General features: G+C 37.4%; 1 protein-coding gene across 2 annotated transcripts in view; it reads left to right on the top strand.

The window, feature by feature from the left end:
- Positions 1–15,245, top strand: part of cdh2 (cadherin 2, type 1, N-cadherin (neuronal)) — a 90,743-nt gene that overhangs the window by 69,354 nt on the left and 6,144 nt on the right. For both annotated transcript variants that reach the window (XM_038303730.1, XM_038303731.1), the window contains 7 exons: positions 769–906; positions 1,341–1,526; positions 3,166–3,419; positions 4,925–5,067; positions 6,179–6,415; positions 7,316–7,549; positions 7,772–7,911. In XM_038303730.1, the coding sequence (XP_038159658.1) occupies positions 769–906; positions 1,341–1,526; positions 3,166–3,419; positions 4,925–5,067; positions 6,179–6,415; positions 7,316–7,549; positions 7,772–7,911 (1,332 nt within the window). The remainder of the gene's footprint in view (positions 1–768; positions 907–1,340; positions 1,527–3,165; positions 3,420–4,924; positions 5,068–6,178; positions 6,416–7,315; positions 7,550–7,771; positions 7,912–15,245) is intronic.

The raw sequence follows: 15,245 nt of genomic DNA, 5'->3' as shown, positions 1-15,245 counted from the left end.
GAAATAATTAGCTGCAGCAAATTTAGCTTATTGCCACCTAAGTGAGAAGTTGAAGTTGGCTTGCTTGTTTCACACTTACTACACTTACAAGGAGGTGAGATGTGTCACTTAGCAACCAAATGTTTCTCTTCCTACCTATTTTTTCCCCTAAAAAAATCTATTTAAAAATTTTTTTCTTTCCATTATTCATACTGCAAAGGTAGCACTCTTTATAAATTGGGACTGCTAAATTGAAGGCTGTTTGAGGAAATAAATACTAAGATGTATACAGCTGGAGCTTGGTAGTTGAATCCTTGTGAGGGCAATCTGGCTGAGGTGGCTGCTCAATCACTTCCACCCTGGGGCCACCGTTTTATGTCTGCAAGTCGCCACCATGAAAGTAATTTGCCTGGCTCTCATTACCTAGCAACTGGTCCATCACCTGAGCGGATTTTAATGTGAAAAGAATCATTTGTCCTCTTTATGGTGGCTCAATATGTGTCTCATGCACGCACACAAACACTAATTAGCCCCTTAGGATGAAGTTAAATTATGAGAAAAACTTATTTATCATAATTAAAGATGCTGGACGAGTTACATTTGTTTCAACTTTATAAAATAGTTAAACACAGTGCAAATGTACATTTCAATAACATCTTATTAGAGATAGAAATGTATGAAAATTTTAATGAAGTCATTTGAAAAACTTTGACTTTGAAAGGTAATTGGTAAACTGGTAAATGTGGAATCATTGTCCTCCAACTTAATTATTTTACCTTCTCTTTTTAGAAAGTGCCTCAATACACTTTGATAATCAAGGCGACTGACATGGAAGGAAACCCTATGTATGGCTTGTCCAACACAGCCACGGCTGTCATCTCAATCACAGACATAAATGACAACCCACCGGAGTTTGTCCAAGACAAGGTAAGAAACAATCTCCTATCTAAGTGTCTACAGACTTGAGGTTCCCAGTTTAATCCAGCTGTTGAGTCTATCCACTAAATTTTCAGCACTGTTCGCTTGCCAGGTTTTGCTGTCCCTGCACTTCTGTAACTATATGCACACACAAGTCGCCAGCCGTGTGTAAAGTGTTATATCCTCCTTCAAATGTTGACGCATACAACTTCAGGGATGTCTGCCTCAGTAAAAGAGGCACTTACCGGCCTCACAGATCACAGAAATTTGTAATGCTGCTGGGATGCTATCTGGGAAGCACAGGGAATTTAAACACTGTGACCTGATAAGTTACCTAGTTGTCTGTTTACCCTTGATTGCCACTGTTGTGCTTTGTGAGTCGTGGCACAGAGCGGTCTCTCTAACAGCTTTCTGCGCCTTACATTTATTGTTTATTCATGCAGTTTTCTGGGGATGTGGATGAGAATGCCGTGAATGTAATAGTGGCCAACCTCAGCGTGACTGACAAGGACCAGCCCAATACTCCTGCATGGAATGCAGTGTACAAAATCACCGGGGGCGACCCCACCGGCAGGTTCTCTGTGCCCACCGATCCAACTACTAATGAGGGTCTGGTAACAGTTGTCAAGGTATGCAACATTTTCAAAGTCTTTATCTTTCACCCCATTTAGAGATGAACTGATTATTTTATTTGAAGAATATTGCATTTAACAAATGCAAATTTTGAATTTGAGCTGAAGAAAATTAAACAATCACTTTTTCTTTTTTTCCTTTTTCTTTTTTTTGATTATATGTAAAATTATACAAGTAATGTGAAAAGCATTTATAACTGTGAACATTTAATTTTGGCAAAATTTTTAATTGGAATTAATAAATGAAAATGAAATAAAATATATATATATATATATATATATATATATATATATATGTGTGTATGTGTAACTGATCTACATTAAAATGGCTCATTGAATTCTGCCAAAGGCATTCATGAAGTGCATGCTACCTCCAGAATTTAAAATTACAAGTTAACTTCTTTTTTTTTTTTTTTTGGTAAAACCACTCGAAATTTGTCTTCTTACTTAAAATTTAAAAAAAAAGTTATAAATTCTTCTTTTATTTTTACTAATTTGTTACTGTGTTTTGCTGCAAAAAAATGTCCCAATTCCAATTATAAATATCCCACTTTAACAATATAGTGTCTCCATAAATCCAACCTTGGGCTAATAGCATCTGTGGATAATATAAAATCTGTGTTTTGAATTTCCCTTGTGATGCGAAGATCCTGAGGTTTTTAAAAATGTATCACCACTCTAGCTCTAGAAATGAAATGAATGAAATAGGCTGGTATGCCAAGAATTACCTCCCCTCTCGCACAATCAAGAGAAAACAGATTGAAATATAAATGAAAAGGGGACTTTTAAACATATTCTTAATGTTTTCATATTTCTTATGAATGGATGTCCTAATATTGAGAGTTTTGGTGGACAGATAAATGTCAAACACCTGCCTGCCGAGAATTACCTACGTCACAGGAACGTGCATCGCCCAAAGTCTCACACATTGATGACAAAACTGATTGAAATATAAACGGAAAAGAGAACTTTTAAAAATATTAATGTTTTATCAGAAATGATATAGAATGCTGTTGATGGTAAAAACATGAAATGCATCCACTGAGCAGAGAATATACAGTATCTCCATACAAGTCAAAATCGTATGTTAGCTCCCCTGTTAGCTTGCCAGTGTACATTCCAAAAAGTTAACATTAATAACAGTTTCCACTCAATGATTTCACAAACTGACAACGTTCTCTCTTTGAAAAAAAAAAAAAAAAGTCATGACTGTTGGTGTGTGCACTAACCAGTGAAGGAAAGGCTGGAGTGAAGCAGCTATGCTCCATGGAGCCGTACTTAACTCTTAATACCAGTTTCTTTTGCCCATGTTACTCAATAAACATAAAACCCTATAAACATACTAATAAATCTGTGTATTAAGCAATACATATATGATACTTTGCTTTAATCATTAAGATTCTTTCCTGGTCAAGTATCAAAATTTCCATTTGTATCGATGTTACATCAGATTTCAAAGGGTTTTAAATGGTGGCAAATATTTTGTCCGTTCATATTTCTTGGCTGTTAAATTTTTTGGCTATCAAAAAAAATAAATCCTATTTTGTAGGTTGCTTTGTACTTGCTATCACACAAATGAAATTCTAATCTGATAACTTTTATCTTTTTGTTTTCCCTGCTCCTCTCTGTTTTCCAGCCCATTGACTATGAAACCAACAGGTTGTATTTGTTGACAGTGGAAGCAAAAAATGAAGTTCCCCTGGCCAGAGGGATTCACTCTCCCAGACAGTCCACTGCCACTGTCTCCATCAGAGTAAGGGATGTCAACGAGAGTCCTTTCTTTGACCCTAACCCTAAACTTATCAAGCTTGAGGAGGGGTTGATGCCCGAGTCCCCTTTGACTACTTTCACTGCACAGGATCCCGACAGATTCATGCAGCAAACTATCAGGTAGGCACTGCAGTTTCCATGAAATGTTAAAGATTTTTGTTCACATATTTGGCTTTCCAAGCATTTTATGTTTTGACTGTGGCATTGCTTAATATTTCCATATCAAGGACCGGAGGTTTCTGTATAGCTCCAAACTTAAACCAACAGAAATGCTACTCTTCAGTTTTTACCAGCTTGACACCATTTATGATGAATTAATATTTTTCTTAGGAAAAAAAAATGGGAGTTGGAAAGTAAAGCTTAGTTGTAGTACAACTATCTTTTAATTCAATGTTAATAATAAAACTGCTCTTTTGTTCCGTACAAACCATTAATCAGTAATGCAATTAAATTCTAATTCATGTCGGCTTTTTTAGAATCCCTTTTCTTCCCTTTAAAAAACTGCTCCACAGTAAAAGTTCAGCCTTTTTGTAAATTTGCCAAATATTTGACATTATGCATTTGTCTTTAATTAATTCAAGAGTAGAAGTTCATTGGTGGAGAACATTGATCTCCTTTCACAATTAAATATCTTTTTTGATTAGATAAAATTTTCTTTTTTAGTTAAAGCAAGTACATTAGTTCAGTGCTTAAAACACGTTTTTTTTTGTGTGTTATTTTTAAAGGATAAGTATCATTCAGAAAAACATTTTTACATTTTATATGTGGTAAAAAAAAAAAATCAGATTGTTGTTGAAAGGACTAGATGAAATAGTAGGATTGTATTGAACACATCGGCTTACTAATGAAATCAAAACATTGCCTAGTTCCCTTTTTTGTTTTTCAAAGTAGCACAATCACAAGCTAATAAGTTAAAATTAGGCCAGACATGTTTAGCCTTTTTTTTTTTTTTTTTAATAAGACCACATAGGAGGCTTAAAGTGCATAGCATCTTCTTCTATCAGTGACTAATGGTTATTATGCTCAATGCTGAATAATCTTGAGAGAGAGAGAGAGAGAGAGAGAGAGAGAGAGAGAGAGAGAGAGAGAGAGAGAGAGAGAGAGAGAGAGAGAGAGAGAGAAAGAGAGAGAGAGAGAGAGAGAGAGAGAGAGAGAGAGAGAGAGAGAGAGAGAGAGAGAGAGAGAGAGAGAGAGAGAGAGAGAGAGAGAGAGAGAGAGAGAGAGAGAGAGAGAGAGAGAGAGAGAGAGAGAGAGAGAGAGAGAGAGAGAGAGAGAGAGAGAGAGAGAGAGAGAGAGAGAGAGAGAGAGAGAGAGAGAGAGAGAGAGAGAGAGAGAGAGAGAGAGAGAGAGAGAGAGAGAGAGAGAGAGAGAGAGAGAGAGAGAGAGAGAGAGAGAGAGAGAGAGAGAGAGAGAGAGAGAGAGAGAGAGAGAGAGAGAGAGAGAGAGAGAGAGAGAGAGAGAGAGAGAGAGAGAGAGAGAGAGAGAGAGAGAGAGAGAGAGAGAGAGAGAGAGAGATATTCAGCCATCTTATGCACAATTTATGGGAGAAATTCTAAAGATGATCTCTGTTACACTGAGAGCAAACTGAACAAAAAATTTTCCGGGGTAATCTTTTCTTGCTTCAGATATTCCAAGCTCTCAGATCCGGCCAACTGGCTTAGGATTGACCCAAACACAGGCCGGATTACAACAATTGCCATTTTGGACCGCGAGTCACCCGAAGTGAAGAACAGCATATACAATGCAACATTCCTGGCAACTGACAGTGGTATGTAAGCATTCAAGTGCTTCAGTAGTTTCCAAAAATACCTTGTTGATGCACAGGTTTCATGGTCTGGATGTTTTAGTCAGACTGTTACACAAGCACCTTTTTTTTTTTTTTCTCTCTCTCTTTTTTAAGGCCATTACTGCCAGAGTGTTCAGGGGAATTTAATGGCTCCTTTTTTTCAGACAAAGGCCCAAGGGATGTCTAATGTAGCCCAGTTCTCAAGGGTCAATCTTGCACCTAGCATCCTTTTGACTGCTTTTGTCATGGTCTTCACCTGAAGCATCCGCCTTGTTTGCAGTCTACGTTGATGTTCTCTGAACTTGAAGCATTGCTGTGAATGTGGCATTTGGCGTATTGGCAGCAATGACTCTGTTAGCTGAAGGTTAATATGTCAGCAATCCCCACAATCATCCAGCATGTGGATGTTTTCACCTTCTATTTGCACCAGTAGGATTTACCTCTGTTCGGATTTATCACTGTTCAGGTTTACCCTGTTCTATGGGGCATAGCTTAGGCCAATAGGCTTAAAAACTCTACCAATAAAGAGGTTTCTCAGCATTAATGGGTCAGGATTGGATGACTAGCTCCTTTGAGCGTGGCCTGAATGGTTAAAAAAAAGCCTCTTAGCTGGGTGAATACATAGAGGAGCCTGAGAGGAGCGACAGTGGGCTCTGTTTGTCTGCTTTAGTATTCCTGTCCCGTGTCCTTCATCAGGAAGATGTTCTTTGGGAATACAAACACACACACAGCAAAGTTCAGATTTCTACCTCTTTCTTTGCACCTTCTCACTTGAGATTAGACTCTTAGATCAATAAGCATTTTGTACAGGACTGCTCCTACTAAAGTAAATACGGATTAAGATAGCCAGCAAAGAAACTCTTTACTTTAGTTCCTCTGCTGACTCTATAGTGATCACATAGCAAGACAAATCTGTACAGTATATTTCTTTCAAATTCCATCATTCCATCCATTTTCCGTCATGCTTACCCCAAGTGGGGTGGCGAAGGATCCTGGACAGGGTCGCCAGTAGCTTTCAAAATGTATTTTTTACATTTAATTTATTTCTAAAAATCCTCGCTGTATTTCATTAAGAATGTGCTTTTCCATCCAGACAAAACCCATCCAGCAAGTGGCACAGGCACTCTACAGATCTTCCTGTCGGATATCAATGACAATGCACCAAGAGTGTCCCCCCCTGAGGCAGAGATATGCGAAAAGCCGCAGCCAAACTCCATCAACATCACCGCCTACGATGGGGACCTGAGCCACAATGCAGGCCCCTTTGCATTTGAGTTGGCCCACCGGCCTTCAGAGGTCAAGAGGAACTGGACCATAACAAGAATAAGCGGTGAGATACGGAACAGTTTTAAATCACCAGATTCATACAGGGCCAATTAGTGCTGGTATGAAGCCTCATGGGATAATAAGATTGAATTGGCTGTTCCCAGAATGTCACAGATGATGAGTCCGTTTTTTTTTTTTTTTTACTTTTAATCTTTGTGGTTTTTACAATAAAACAGAAAATACTGTAGATTTTCTTTTCTTTCAATTAGTGGCATTTTAAAGCCATAAAAGTTTCAAACCAAAACAAGGTTGATTTCTCAACATGTTAAGTCATTAGGGCTTTTAGAGTTTAATCTTCAATTAATCCAAAAAAAAAAAACTTAGGAAACACATTTAACTGTTTGTTAAAAGCGTACCATGAAGGTGTAAGACCTATATACTAATCTATTAATCTTACCAAATACGCTTTAATTATTTATGCTAATTTCAAACAAAACCACAAGCAGAGGAACTAATTTGTTATGTGTTTAGCTATTAGATAGTGGGAGATGAAACGCAGTGAATAAATCTTAATAGGATAATGGCATGTGGATTATCGCAGCCGGGAATTTAGCCTAAGCAGCATTATCAGAAGGTATCCAGAAGATTTATAAGCTTCAAATCCTGACTATGTTTTGGATTAGATATGTTGATGCAACTTCCAGGTAGGAATTTATGCTGCATATTTTCGATAAAAGGAGTGTAATCACGATGTGAACAGCATCTTTACAAAAGACTTCCGAGTCTAGGAATAAATCCCCTCTGAGAAACCTGATCTCCGAAACAAATATATTAGTTTATAATAAAACACACAGAGCCGCTTCATCTTTAGTCACCTTTCCACATGTATTTCCTCTGACAAAGGATGCATTTAGAATTATATAAAACTCTTTTTTTTTTTCCTGGCTCCTCTCTCGTTTTTTAGGTGACTATGCTCAGGTGAGCCTAAGGATTGGCTTCCTTGAGAGTGGAATCTATGAGGTCCCCATCATAATCACAGACTCGGGCAACTTACCCATGTCCAATACCTCCTACCTACGGGTTAAAGTGTGCCAGTGTGACATGAATGGAGACTGCACGGACCAGCAGCACATCATGGCTGCTGGTCTGGGCACAGGAGCCATTATTTCGATCCTCCTCTGCATCATCATCCTTCTCAGTGAGTATCACTTACTCCTAACCTGCACACCACAGCTGGAAAGCAGGAATTATAAGAGAAACTATCAGAGATATCAATAGATTACTGTCGGATTACTAAAAGATAGCTATAATCAGGCCCACATCCATGCTTTTGAACTTCAGATTTGATTACATTTAACAAAGGAAAATGTGCAAGTTGCTTATTTGTAACACGAGACGTCTTTGTTGCTTCATCACTCAGTTCTAGTGCTGATGTTTGTGGTGTGGATGAAGCGGCGGGACAAAGAGCGTCAGGCTAAACAGCTTCTCATCGACCCCGAAGATGATGTGAGGGACAATATTCTCAAGTATGATGAGGAAGGAGGCGGAGAAGAGGATCAGGTAAGGGTTACTAAACTATTTTAACTAATTTCCCTTCTCTGTTGAAACTTTCTAGATCAGGGTTTTTTTTGTTGTGTATTTGTGCACTGGTGGCATTTATTTCCAATATCCAGTAGGTTTTCAGAGAGGAGAGTGTGTGTGGATGTGTGGAGGACAAATAGCCTCAGTATATACAGCCCACTTTCTTCATGTACAACATGCCTCACCCATATTGAATCAGTTTTATTCCCCTCAATAGTAAGCTGGGGGTAAAGGTTTATTATTACTGCCGAAACATTCATGCCCATTATCTTCGTTTTCCAGAAAGGATGCAAAAGTCCTTTGATCTGGAAATGAAGAGAAGCAGATGAGATGGAGGCAGCTAATTGAGCTGCTTAGTTTGAATCATTCTGATTAAACTCTTCTTGGTAGGACATTTTGTCATTTTAGTTCTATAGAATGCAAAACCTAATGGGGCTTGAAAGAGTGATGTAACAACCACACTGCATTTTGGGAGCCTCCAGCACCTGACAACAGGCTTCTGTTTGTTCACACCACCTGCATCTACAGTGCTATCTTTGTTTATAAGAAAAAAATAAAAAATGGTGCAACAATGTTATGGCGTTAACTACTACACATGATTCCTTCAGGAAAAAAGAAACATTGGGTTGACATATTACCATTTACACTACGTAAGCACAGCCAAAAAACTAGAAGATCCTAACAAGGAGTAGACAAATGGTTTTGTATCAGAAGTAAGATTAATTTGGCCTTTAATCAGAAACCTTTTTTATGGTGGGGGGGTTGAGAGGTTTAATGGAGTTCTTGTATTGATTTCAACCAGCAATTTATCATAATGGACTTTAAAAATGATTTCCAAAGGCTTATTTCTATGTTGAACATACAGCCCTTCTAACAAAGCTGAGGACTGCCATTGAAAAGATAATAAAAGGCTAATGTTCTCTTGTTGTTGAAGAGTCCCATCTCTGATGCACACACAGTTTGGCTGAGTCAACATCGGAACAAAGGATACCTCTTAATAACTTTCTGCAAGCATATGTACATTTTGTTGTTTCTTTCTTGTAGTATTACTACTTGTTGTTTTGCTCTGAGTCATCCACCTTGAAGAGAATAATCATATTCTAAGTTTAGATTGAAAATGGAAGATGATTTCCCCCCCCAACCCCTCTCAAAAAAAGCTGGGAATCAAAGACTGGAATCAATAAGGCAAATACGTTTTGATCCAATTGGTTCTGAAAGTATTGGAAACGGTTTGTCAACTGGAACATCCTCCTCTTTCACAGCTCTAATGCACACAGCAGCAATAGAAACGCAATGCCACAGGCATCAATAATGCCCCCATCTCGGTATCCTGATCAGACACACACAGAATTCAATTGTCCTAATAACCCTTGTTAGCAGGATGGAATCATTTCATAAAAAAGGCAGGATTATAGCAAATGGGCTATTTTCCTGCTGCTGGCTGAAGTGCTTTGGTGGCTTAGGTATAACAGAAATGTGAGGCAGACCCCAGCCTGACCCATTGCAGTGCCAAATTAGCCTCGGAGACGTGTAATTGGTGAGCTGATGTCATTTAGAGACAGACATCTGCTGGGGTGCAATAATGAAGCCCAGTCTAAGGTAACAATATGACTGGAAAGCCATTACACATCTGCTGGTGATTAGGCAGGAGGGAGAACATCCATTTGTCTATTAACATTCTCAGTCTCACTCATAAAATGCACAGACCTGTGGACCAGAACATGTTGAAAAGGGAGACTGTGGCACATAACACCCCTCAAAGGCAAACGTGTGGGTGCAGCGATTTATTGAGGGAAAACAAGCTTCCCGTTTGGCGGAGAAAGGCCACCGCATCAGGAGAAAATGGTCTTGTCTGTGGAATGGGAAGCAGTCCGTGTTGGGTAAAAAATGGGCCTGACTTTCCCAGTGATGTAGTCTTTATAATGCTCACCTCTGTTCTCCCTATCTCCCACTGAGGAGGAAATTGAAGTGTCAGACCATTGGGTGCTCTCACTGAATTTGATTTTAGTTGCTGCTGTCATCTTCCTGGTTTGTACGGATTTGAATAGGCTTCATTTCATCAAAGCTAGACTGGTGATCTGCTTTCGTTCCCTGTAAATTGGGCAAAAGAAAAAAAACTAAACCCACCAGAAATAATAGAAAATTGAGAAGTGGTTGTTTCACGATTCTCCTTAGAGCAAGGGAAAAGGAGGAAGCAGGTTTGTCTCTTTAGAACGACCTTAGACTGATTTGATTTAGATTTACCTTTTAATAGTGCGATGAGAGACGAGCTGTGAGAAAAGGCAATATTTTATTTTTTTTCCCCCAATCTTTCAGCTTAACAATCAGTCTTTTCTGAAAGTTTTTTTTCTTCCTTTAAAGGGAAGACTGAAATGTCATTCCATTCACAGCGATTTAAAAGGAATTTGTTTTAGTTTTGTTTTAGAACAAGATTAGCTATTTTTGCAGTCGTGGTGACTTTAATTCTAATAACACTGAACCAAAGGGAGTAATTGCCTTGTCCACATCCAAATGTTATTACTGAAACTTAAATGAGAAAGGTGGAACTGCATAGTTAAGCTACTTAACCTTAAAATAGGGAGAGGGGGAAGGAGGAGGGGAAAACTTGCTTAAAGACATCCAATCTGGTAATGCCTAGCAACCAGAGTACACACCCTTATCCTTCACTCATGGATATTTGAGAAATGTTAAGATCCTTTAGGTCATACTTTAAAAGAAAGAATATGATGATAAAATAACTAGATTTATTTTCAACAAAACATTGAATACTCCGTTGTATGACGATGATAGTTTAATGTAGATGTTAGCATTGGGCTTATGTGAGATGCGGTTTAGTTCCCCTACTTGATTTTGACCCCATCATTTAAAAATCCTCCATAAAGAAACCTCTAAGTCTCTATCTGACCGTACTTGTTTGTTGTTTGCACTGGTGAATGAATCGAGCATAGCGAGGCTTCGTCATGCTGAAGTTGCGCTTAATGATTGTTGATAAACAAGGAAAGCCTAACAGCAAATCAGGGCAGGGAGTAAATTAAAAGTTGCACAATTGAACATTTACTCACCTTTCTGCAAATTAAATTGATCAAGACATGAATGAACAGTTGTCTGTTCTGCTGAAAGAAGGTTCTTTCACTTTATCACCGTATGGGCGAATAGTCTTTTACTTTCTCAGTCATCCTTCGTTCTCCTCACGCGCTGCTCTCTATTAGTAGAGAAAACATTTAACTCCACGAATTGAAATGAACGTTACTTTCCTTACGTAAAAAAAAAAGTCTGTTAAAATCAGTTTAGAATAGTTTCTAAAACATATATTTCTGAACTAATAATTGGCAAACGATGAAAATTGAACTATAAAATCTCACTAATCGGCAGCAATGTAAAATATTTAGTTCTTTTTCTTTCTCTTTTTCTCTTTTTGTTTTCTTATTTTACTGTGCTATAATATGAAAAGTAGGAATATAAAAAAAAGCAATTAATCCAAAATGATTATGGCGACATCTTCTCCTCTATTAGCATTAAAGTCTTTTGTATGCACTTATTCAAAAATGACCTCAGTCATTGTTCTTATTATTTGTATTCTTGTGCACATTTAAACATGACAAAATTAAAGTGACAAATTGGATTGAATTTTCTTGTCCTGCAGTTTGCTTCAATTTTAATTTACTATTGAAACTAATCTCATCCTGTTATCACCACAGCCTTTAACACTTAACTTGGTAAGACATTTTTGATTTCGACTCACCACAAATGATGTGTATAGAATGTGAATGTTTAGATGCTTATGTTTGAACGTGGTTATGAATGCCATGGGCAACCATTTCAGAATACGAGGGAGACGCCACTTCACCACTTAGAGCTGCTATGTCATTATGTCATTTATGGTTTGGTGGATTGGGCTCCTTTGACATCCAGCTCCTTACAGAAATTCACACAAATGGATTTCCTTACTTGGCTTCGATTATTCTCTTTCCAGTGAAAATTTAATTTAATTTAATTGAGCCTGCATGGTTTTGATTTGGTTCAAATTTTGATTGATATCTCCAAAAGAATTTAGGTATTAAAAATGGCACCTTAAGTTATTTGGTTTTAGATATATGTATTTGCTTATATTTGATTTAGGATAACGTCAGAAAGATGCCAACTGAAGCCTCTGGTTTATGAAAATTATGGGTTAAACCTTTATAACCTTTCTTATGAGCCTTGAAATTTCTATCATGTTAAAATAATGCTTCTGTAACATTAAATATTTAATTATGGCTATTAATACAATTAAAGCTTTGCTTAAGCTTTGTGGTGAAAATATTCCTCCCAAAATTCCATAAATTATTACTATTACAATTAGTTTACACCTTGTCAAATGTTCCCCAACACACAAAATATCTTTCATTTAGCATTAACCTTTTTAACTGCTTCTCCTAGCCTTGGTTCAAAAGATTGGATTTATTTTCATAATATGTACCTTACAGCTAAATGCACATGGGGGCTCTAAGCGTGCCATACAGGCTGATTGGGGGTCGGTGGGGTGTAGTCAGTAATAATTGATTGGACTGATTTTTTACAGAGGAACTAACATGCTGACAGCAACTAAACAGAGCTTTGTAATAAAACTCGTGTAATAATGTGGGATCGTGTGCCAAGAGATCTCGTCAAAGCCATAATAACTGCCTAATTTCTGTCTGCTGAGCATTACCCATGGTGTACCTATAGCATTAGGGTTGCTTTACAAGCAAGGGATTATTCAGTTAAAATATGAAAAGATTTTAATGAAGAATGAAATTAATGAACTAAAATAAATCTACCACCAGCATGAGAGACTTTTGTGAAAAACATGACTTTTTTTGTGAAATATCTACAAGGAATTCAACTACTACTGAAAAATAAACAAATATGGAAACACTATGGTTATGATGCCATTTCCAGCCCATGAGGTGATAGAAGATTGGAGGAATAAGATCAGATAAGATGGGATCTGGAATTAACCAATTTATGTTGTATCAAATAATTTCAGATTATACCAAGACTATAACAATTGCTGTTCCATGCATTTAAAATACGGCCCTTCAGTGCACCGTGTAAGGTGAACACGCCATATTTATTGCAGTGAGTGGCTAATGGTAGGTTTAGTCAATGTTTTCTTGCAGTCATCTCAGAGTTTAGGATCAGATGGTGTCTACACAGCAGGGCAAAGCAGAAGCTGCTTCCTTCCCTTATTTTAAAATAAGCTGAGCTTTAAAAAGGTTTCTTCATAGCCAGGGCCCTTAATAATCACTTAGACTTAATTTACCAGAGAAACTCACATGCTGACAGCTACTAAATGAAGCTTTGCAATAAAACTCATGTAATAATGTGGAATCTTTTACCAAGAGATGTCATCAAAGCCATAGTAACTGCCTAATGTCCATCTGCTGAGCATTACTCATGATCCACCCATAGCATTAGGGATGTTTTTACAAGCAACAAATAATATGACAACTGACAACTAACCTGTATTGAATTATATCACCCACGAATTACATGAATTATTCTGTTTTATGAGCAGAGAAGATGTTTTACTTTAGTTTTGACATATTTGCAGTTGAAACCACATTGCTGCAGAAATTATATTTTTCAGAGCAGCGTTGATGTTGTATTGGCTATTAAAAAATTCATTATTTTATTTAATAAAAACTAAATAATACTTCCACAATATTCCACCTAGGAACTAGAAGTATATAACTAAAGCCTGTACAACTATTTTAATCTTCAAACCAATTTTAATTTTTTTTTCATGTCACACTGACTGCTTATAGAGAGGCTCCAACTACTCAGGGCGAGCAGATCATTGCAGAATTTTTTCACTTCTTTGTCTGTGTCACCCAAATTGAAACAATTTCCCACATTTGACTGGGAAAGATTATGAAAAGTTATATAAAAAAAAAAACAAGGAAAGTTTGTCAAATATTTTATTAAATTTTTTCATCAATAGGGCAGAGTGTGTAGCTGCGCTTACCTGCACTGTGTGCCCCGTGTTGTTTTGTTTTTGTGAGGTTCTAAGAGGGTTACTATTTACTATATCTGTTTTTTGTCCTCCTAAAGTTTGTCAAAGTTTTTTTTTTTTTCCTCAAGGACAGTGATAAGCTGTATTTTCTTGTGTCCCTGATTGCTTTTTCGCGGCCCTAAGATGATCACTACTTTATCTTAGATAGGAGTTCAGGAGGACAGAAATTGATAAAGTATTCTTTTTACCAGAAAGGTTTCATTAATCATTTATGCACCAGTCGGTCCTGCCTGCTCTATATAGTCCGTGAAATTCCGAACATGTTTTCTCTTGCCTTTGACATATTTTATTTTGTGTTTTTCCCCCAAAGCGGATGTGTTTTACTTTGTAACAGCCCCTAAATTTGCCGCTGAATTGCTGTGTGGTCCGAAAAACATATACCTCAATCAGAGCTTTGCAAGCCCCCGTGCAGAAAATCGTGTTGGGTGTGATCATCCCCACTAGCTTCTAATGAGAGCTAAACGCCACAACCTCCGCTGACATGATTCTATCGGATCAGATGCAAAATTGGATTCGGTGTGTTCAGGGCATATCACCAATATCATTGTCTATTGGCCTGTGTGGGTCAGTATGAACAGATCTGGTACCTAGAAGACGGATTAATGAATTTGAGACTTAACCAGTTGCTCTAATGGAGTGATACATGTGAAAAAAAATACCTACTGAAACCGGATGTAGGGCAGCACATATGTAATGGCTACAGTTTGTGAAAAAATACTTAAACTTAGTTCACCAGGTAGAGGATTTTTATCTGGGAATGATGTGTCAAACTAAAACACACGGTTAGGTCACATTCAAAACTGTTTCTTAACACAATTATTAAACACAGCATGCCCATAATAATAACTCACCAAGCATTTAAATAGACTAAATTATAATATGCTAAATACAGGGATGCTGGTACATTTCATGCTTAGCCACATGCTTGGTTCTAACACTATGATAGCCGCAGGATGGGCCTCTCCTGGTGCAGTCTCACTTTGTTCATTAAAGGGAAAATTATCAACTCATGTTTGTTTAAGGTTTTTAATGTTAAGGTTTAAAGAATTTTGTCTTTGCTTATCAGCCAAACTTGCTGTTTAGACTAATAAGGCCCCTATTTATATGCTTCAGGCATTCATCCTGCTGTAATTTTGGCTGTCCTGCTGAGTAAAAGCAAACTCTTGCCTGTTTGTTAGGTACTCACAAATCAGAGCAGCTGGTGACAAGTTAAAAAGACAAACTGTATAAACAATCACAAATTTTATAACTGTAATGGTTACATTCTTTGATACAA

This window comes from Cyprinodon tularosa, unplaced genomic scaffold (genome assembly GCF_016077235.1).
Source record: "Cyprinodon tularosa strain WSP-4 unplaced genomic scaffold, ASM1607723v1 ctg52, whole genome shotgun sequence".
In the NCBI taxonomy this organism is placed as follows: domain Eukaryota; kingdom Metazoa; phylum Chordata; class Actinopteri; order Cyprinodontiformes; family Cyprinodontidae; genus Cyprinodon; species Cyprinodon tularosa.
This window is presented reverse-complemented; position numbering and strand designations above follow the sequence as displayed.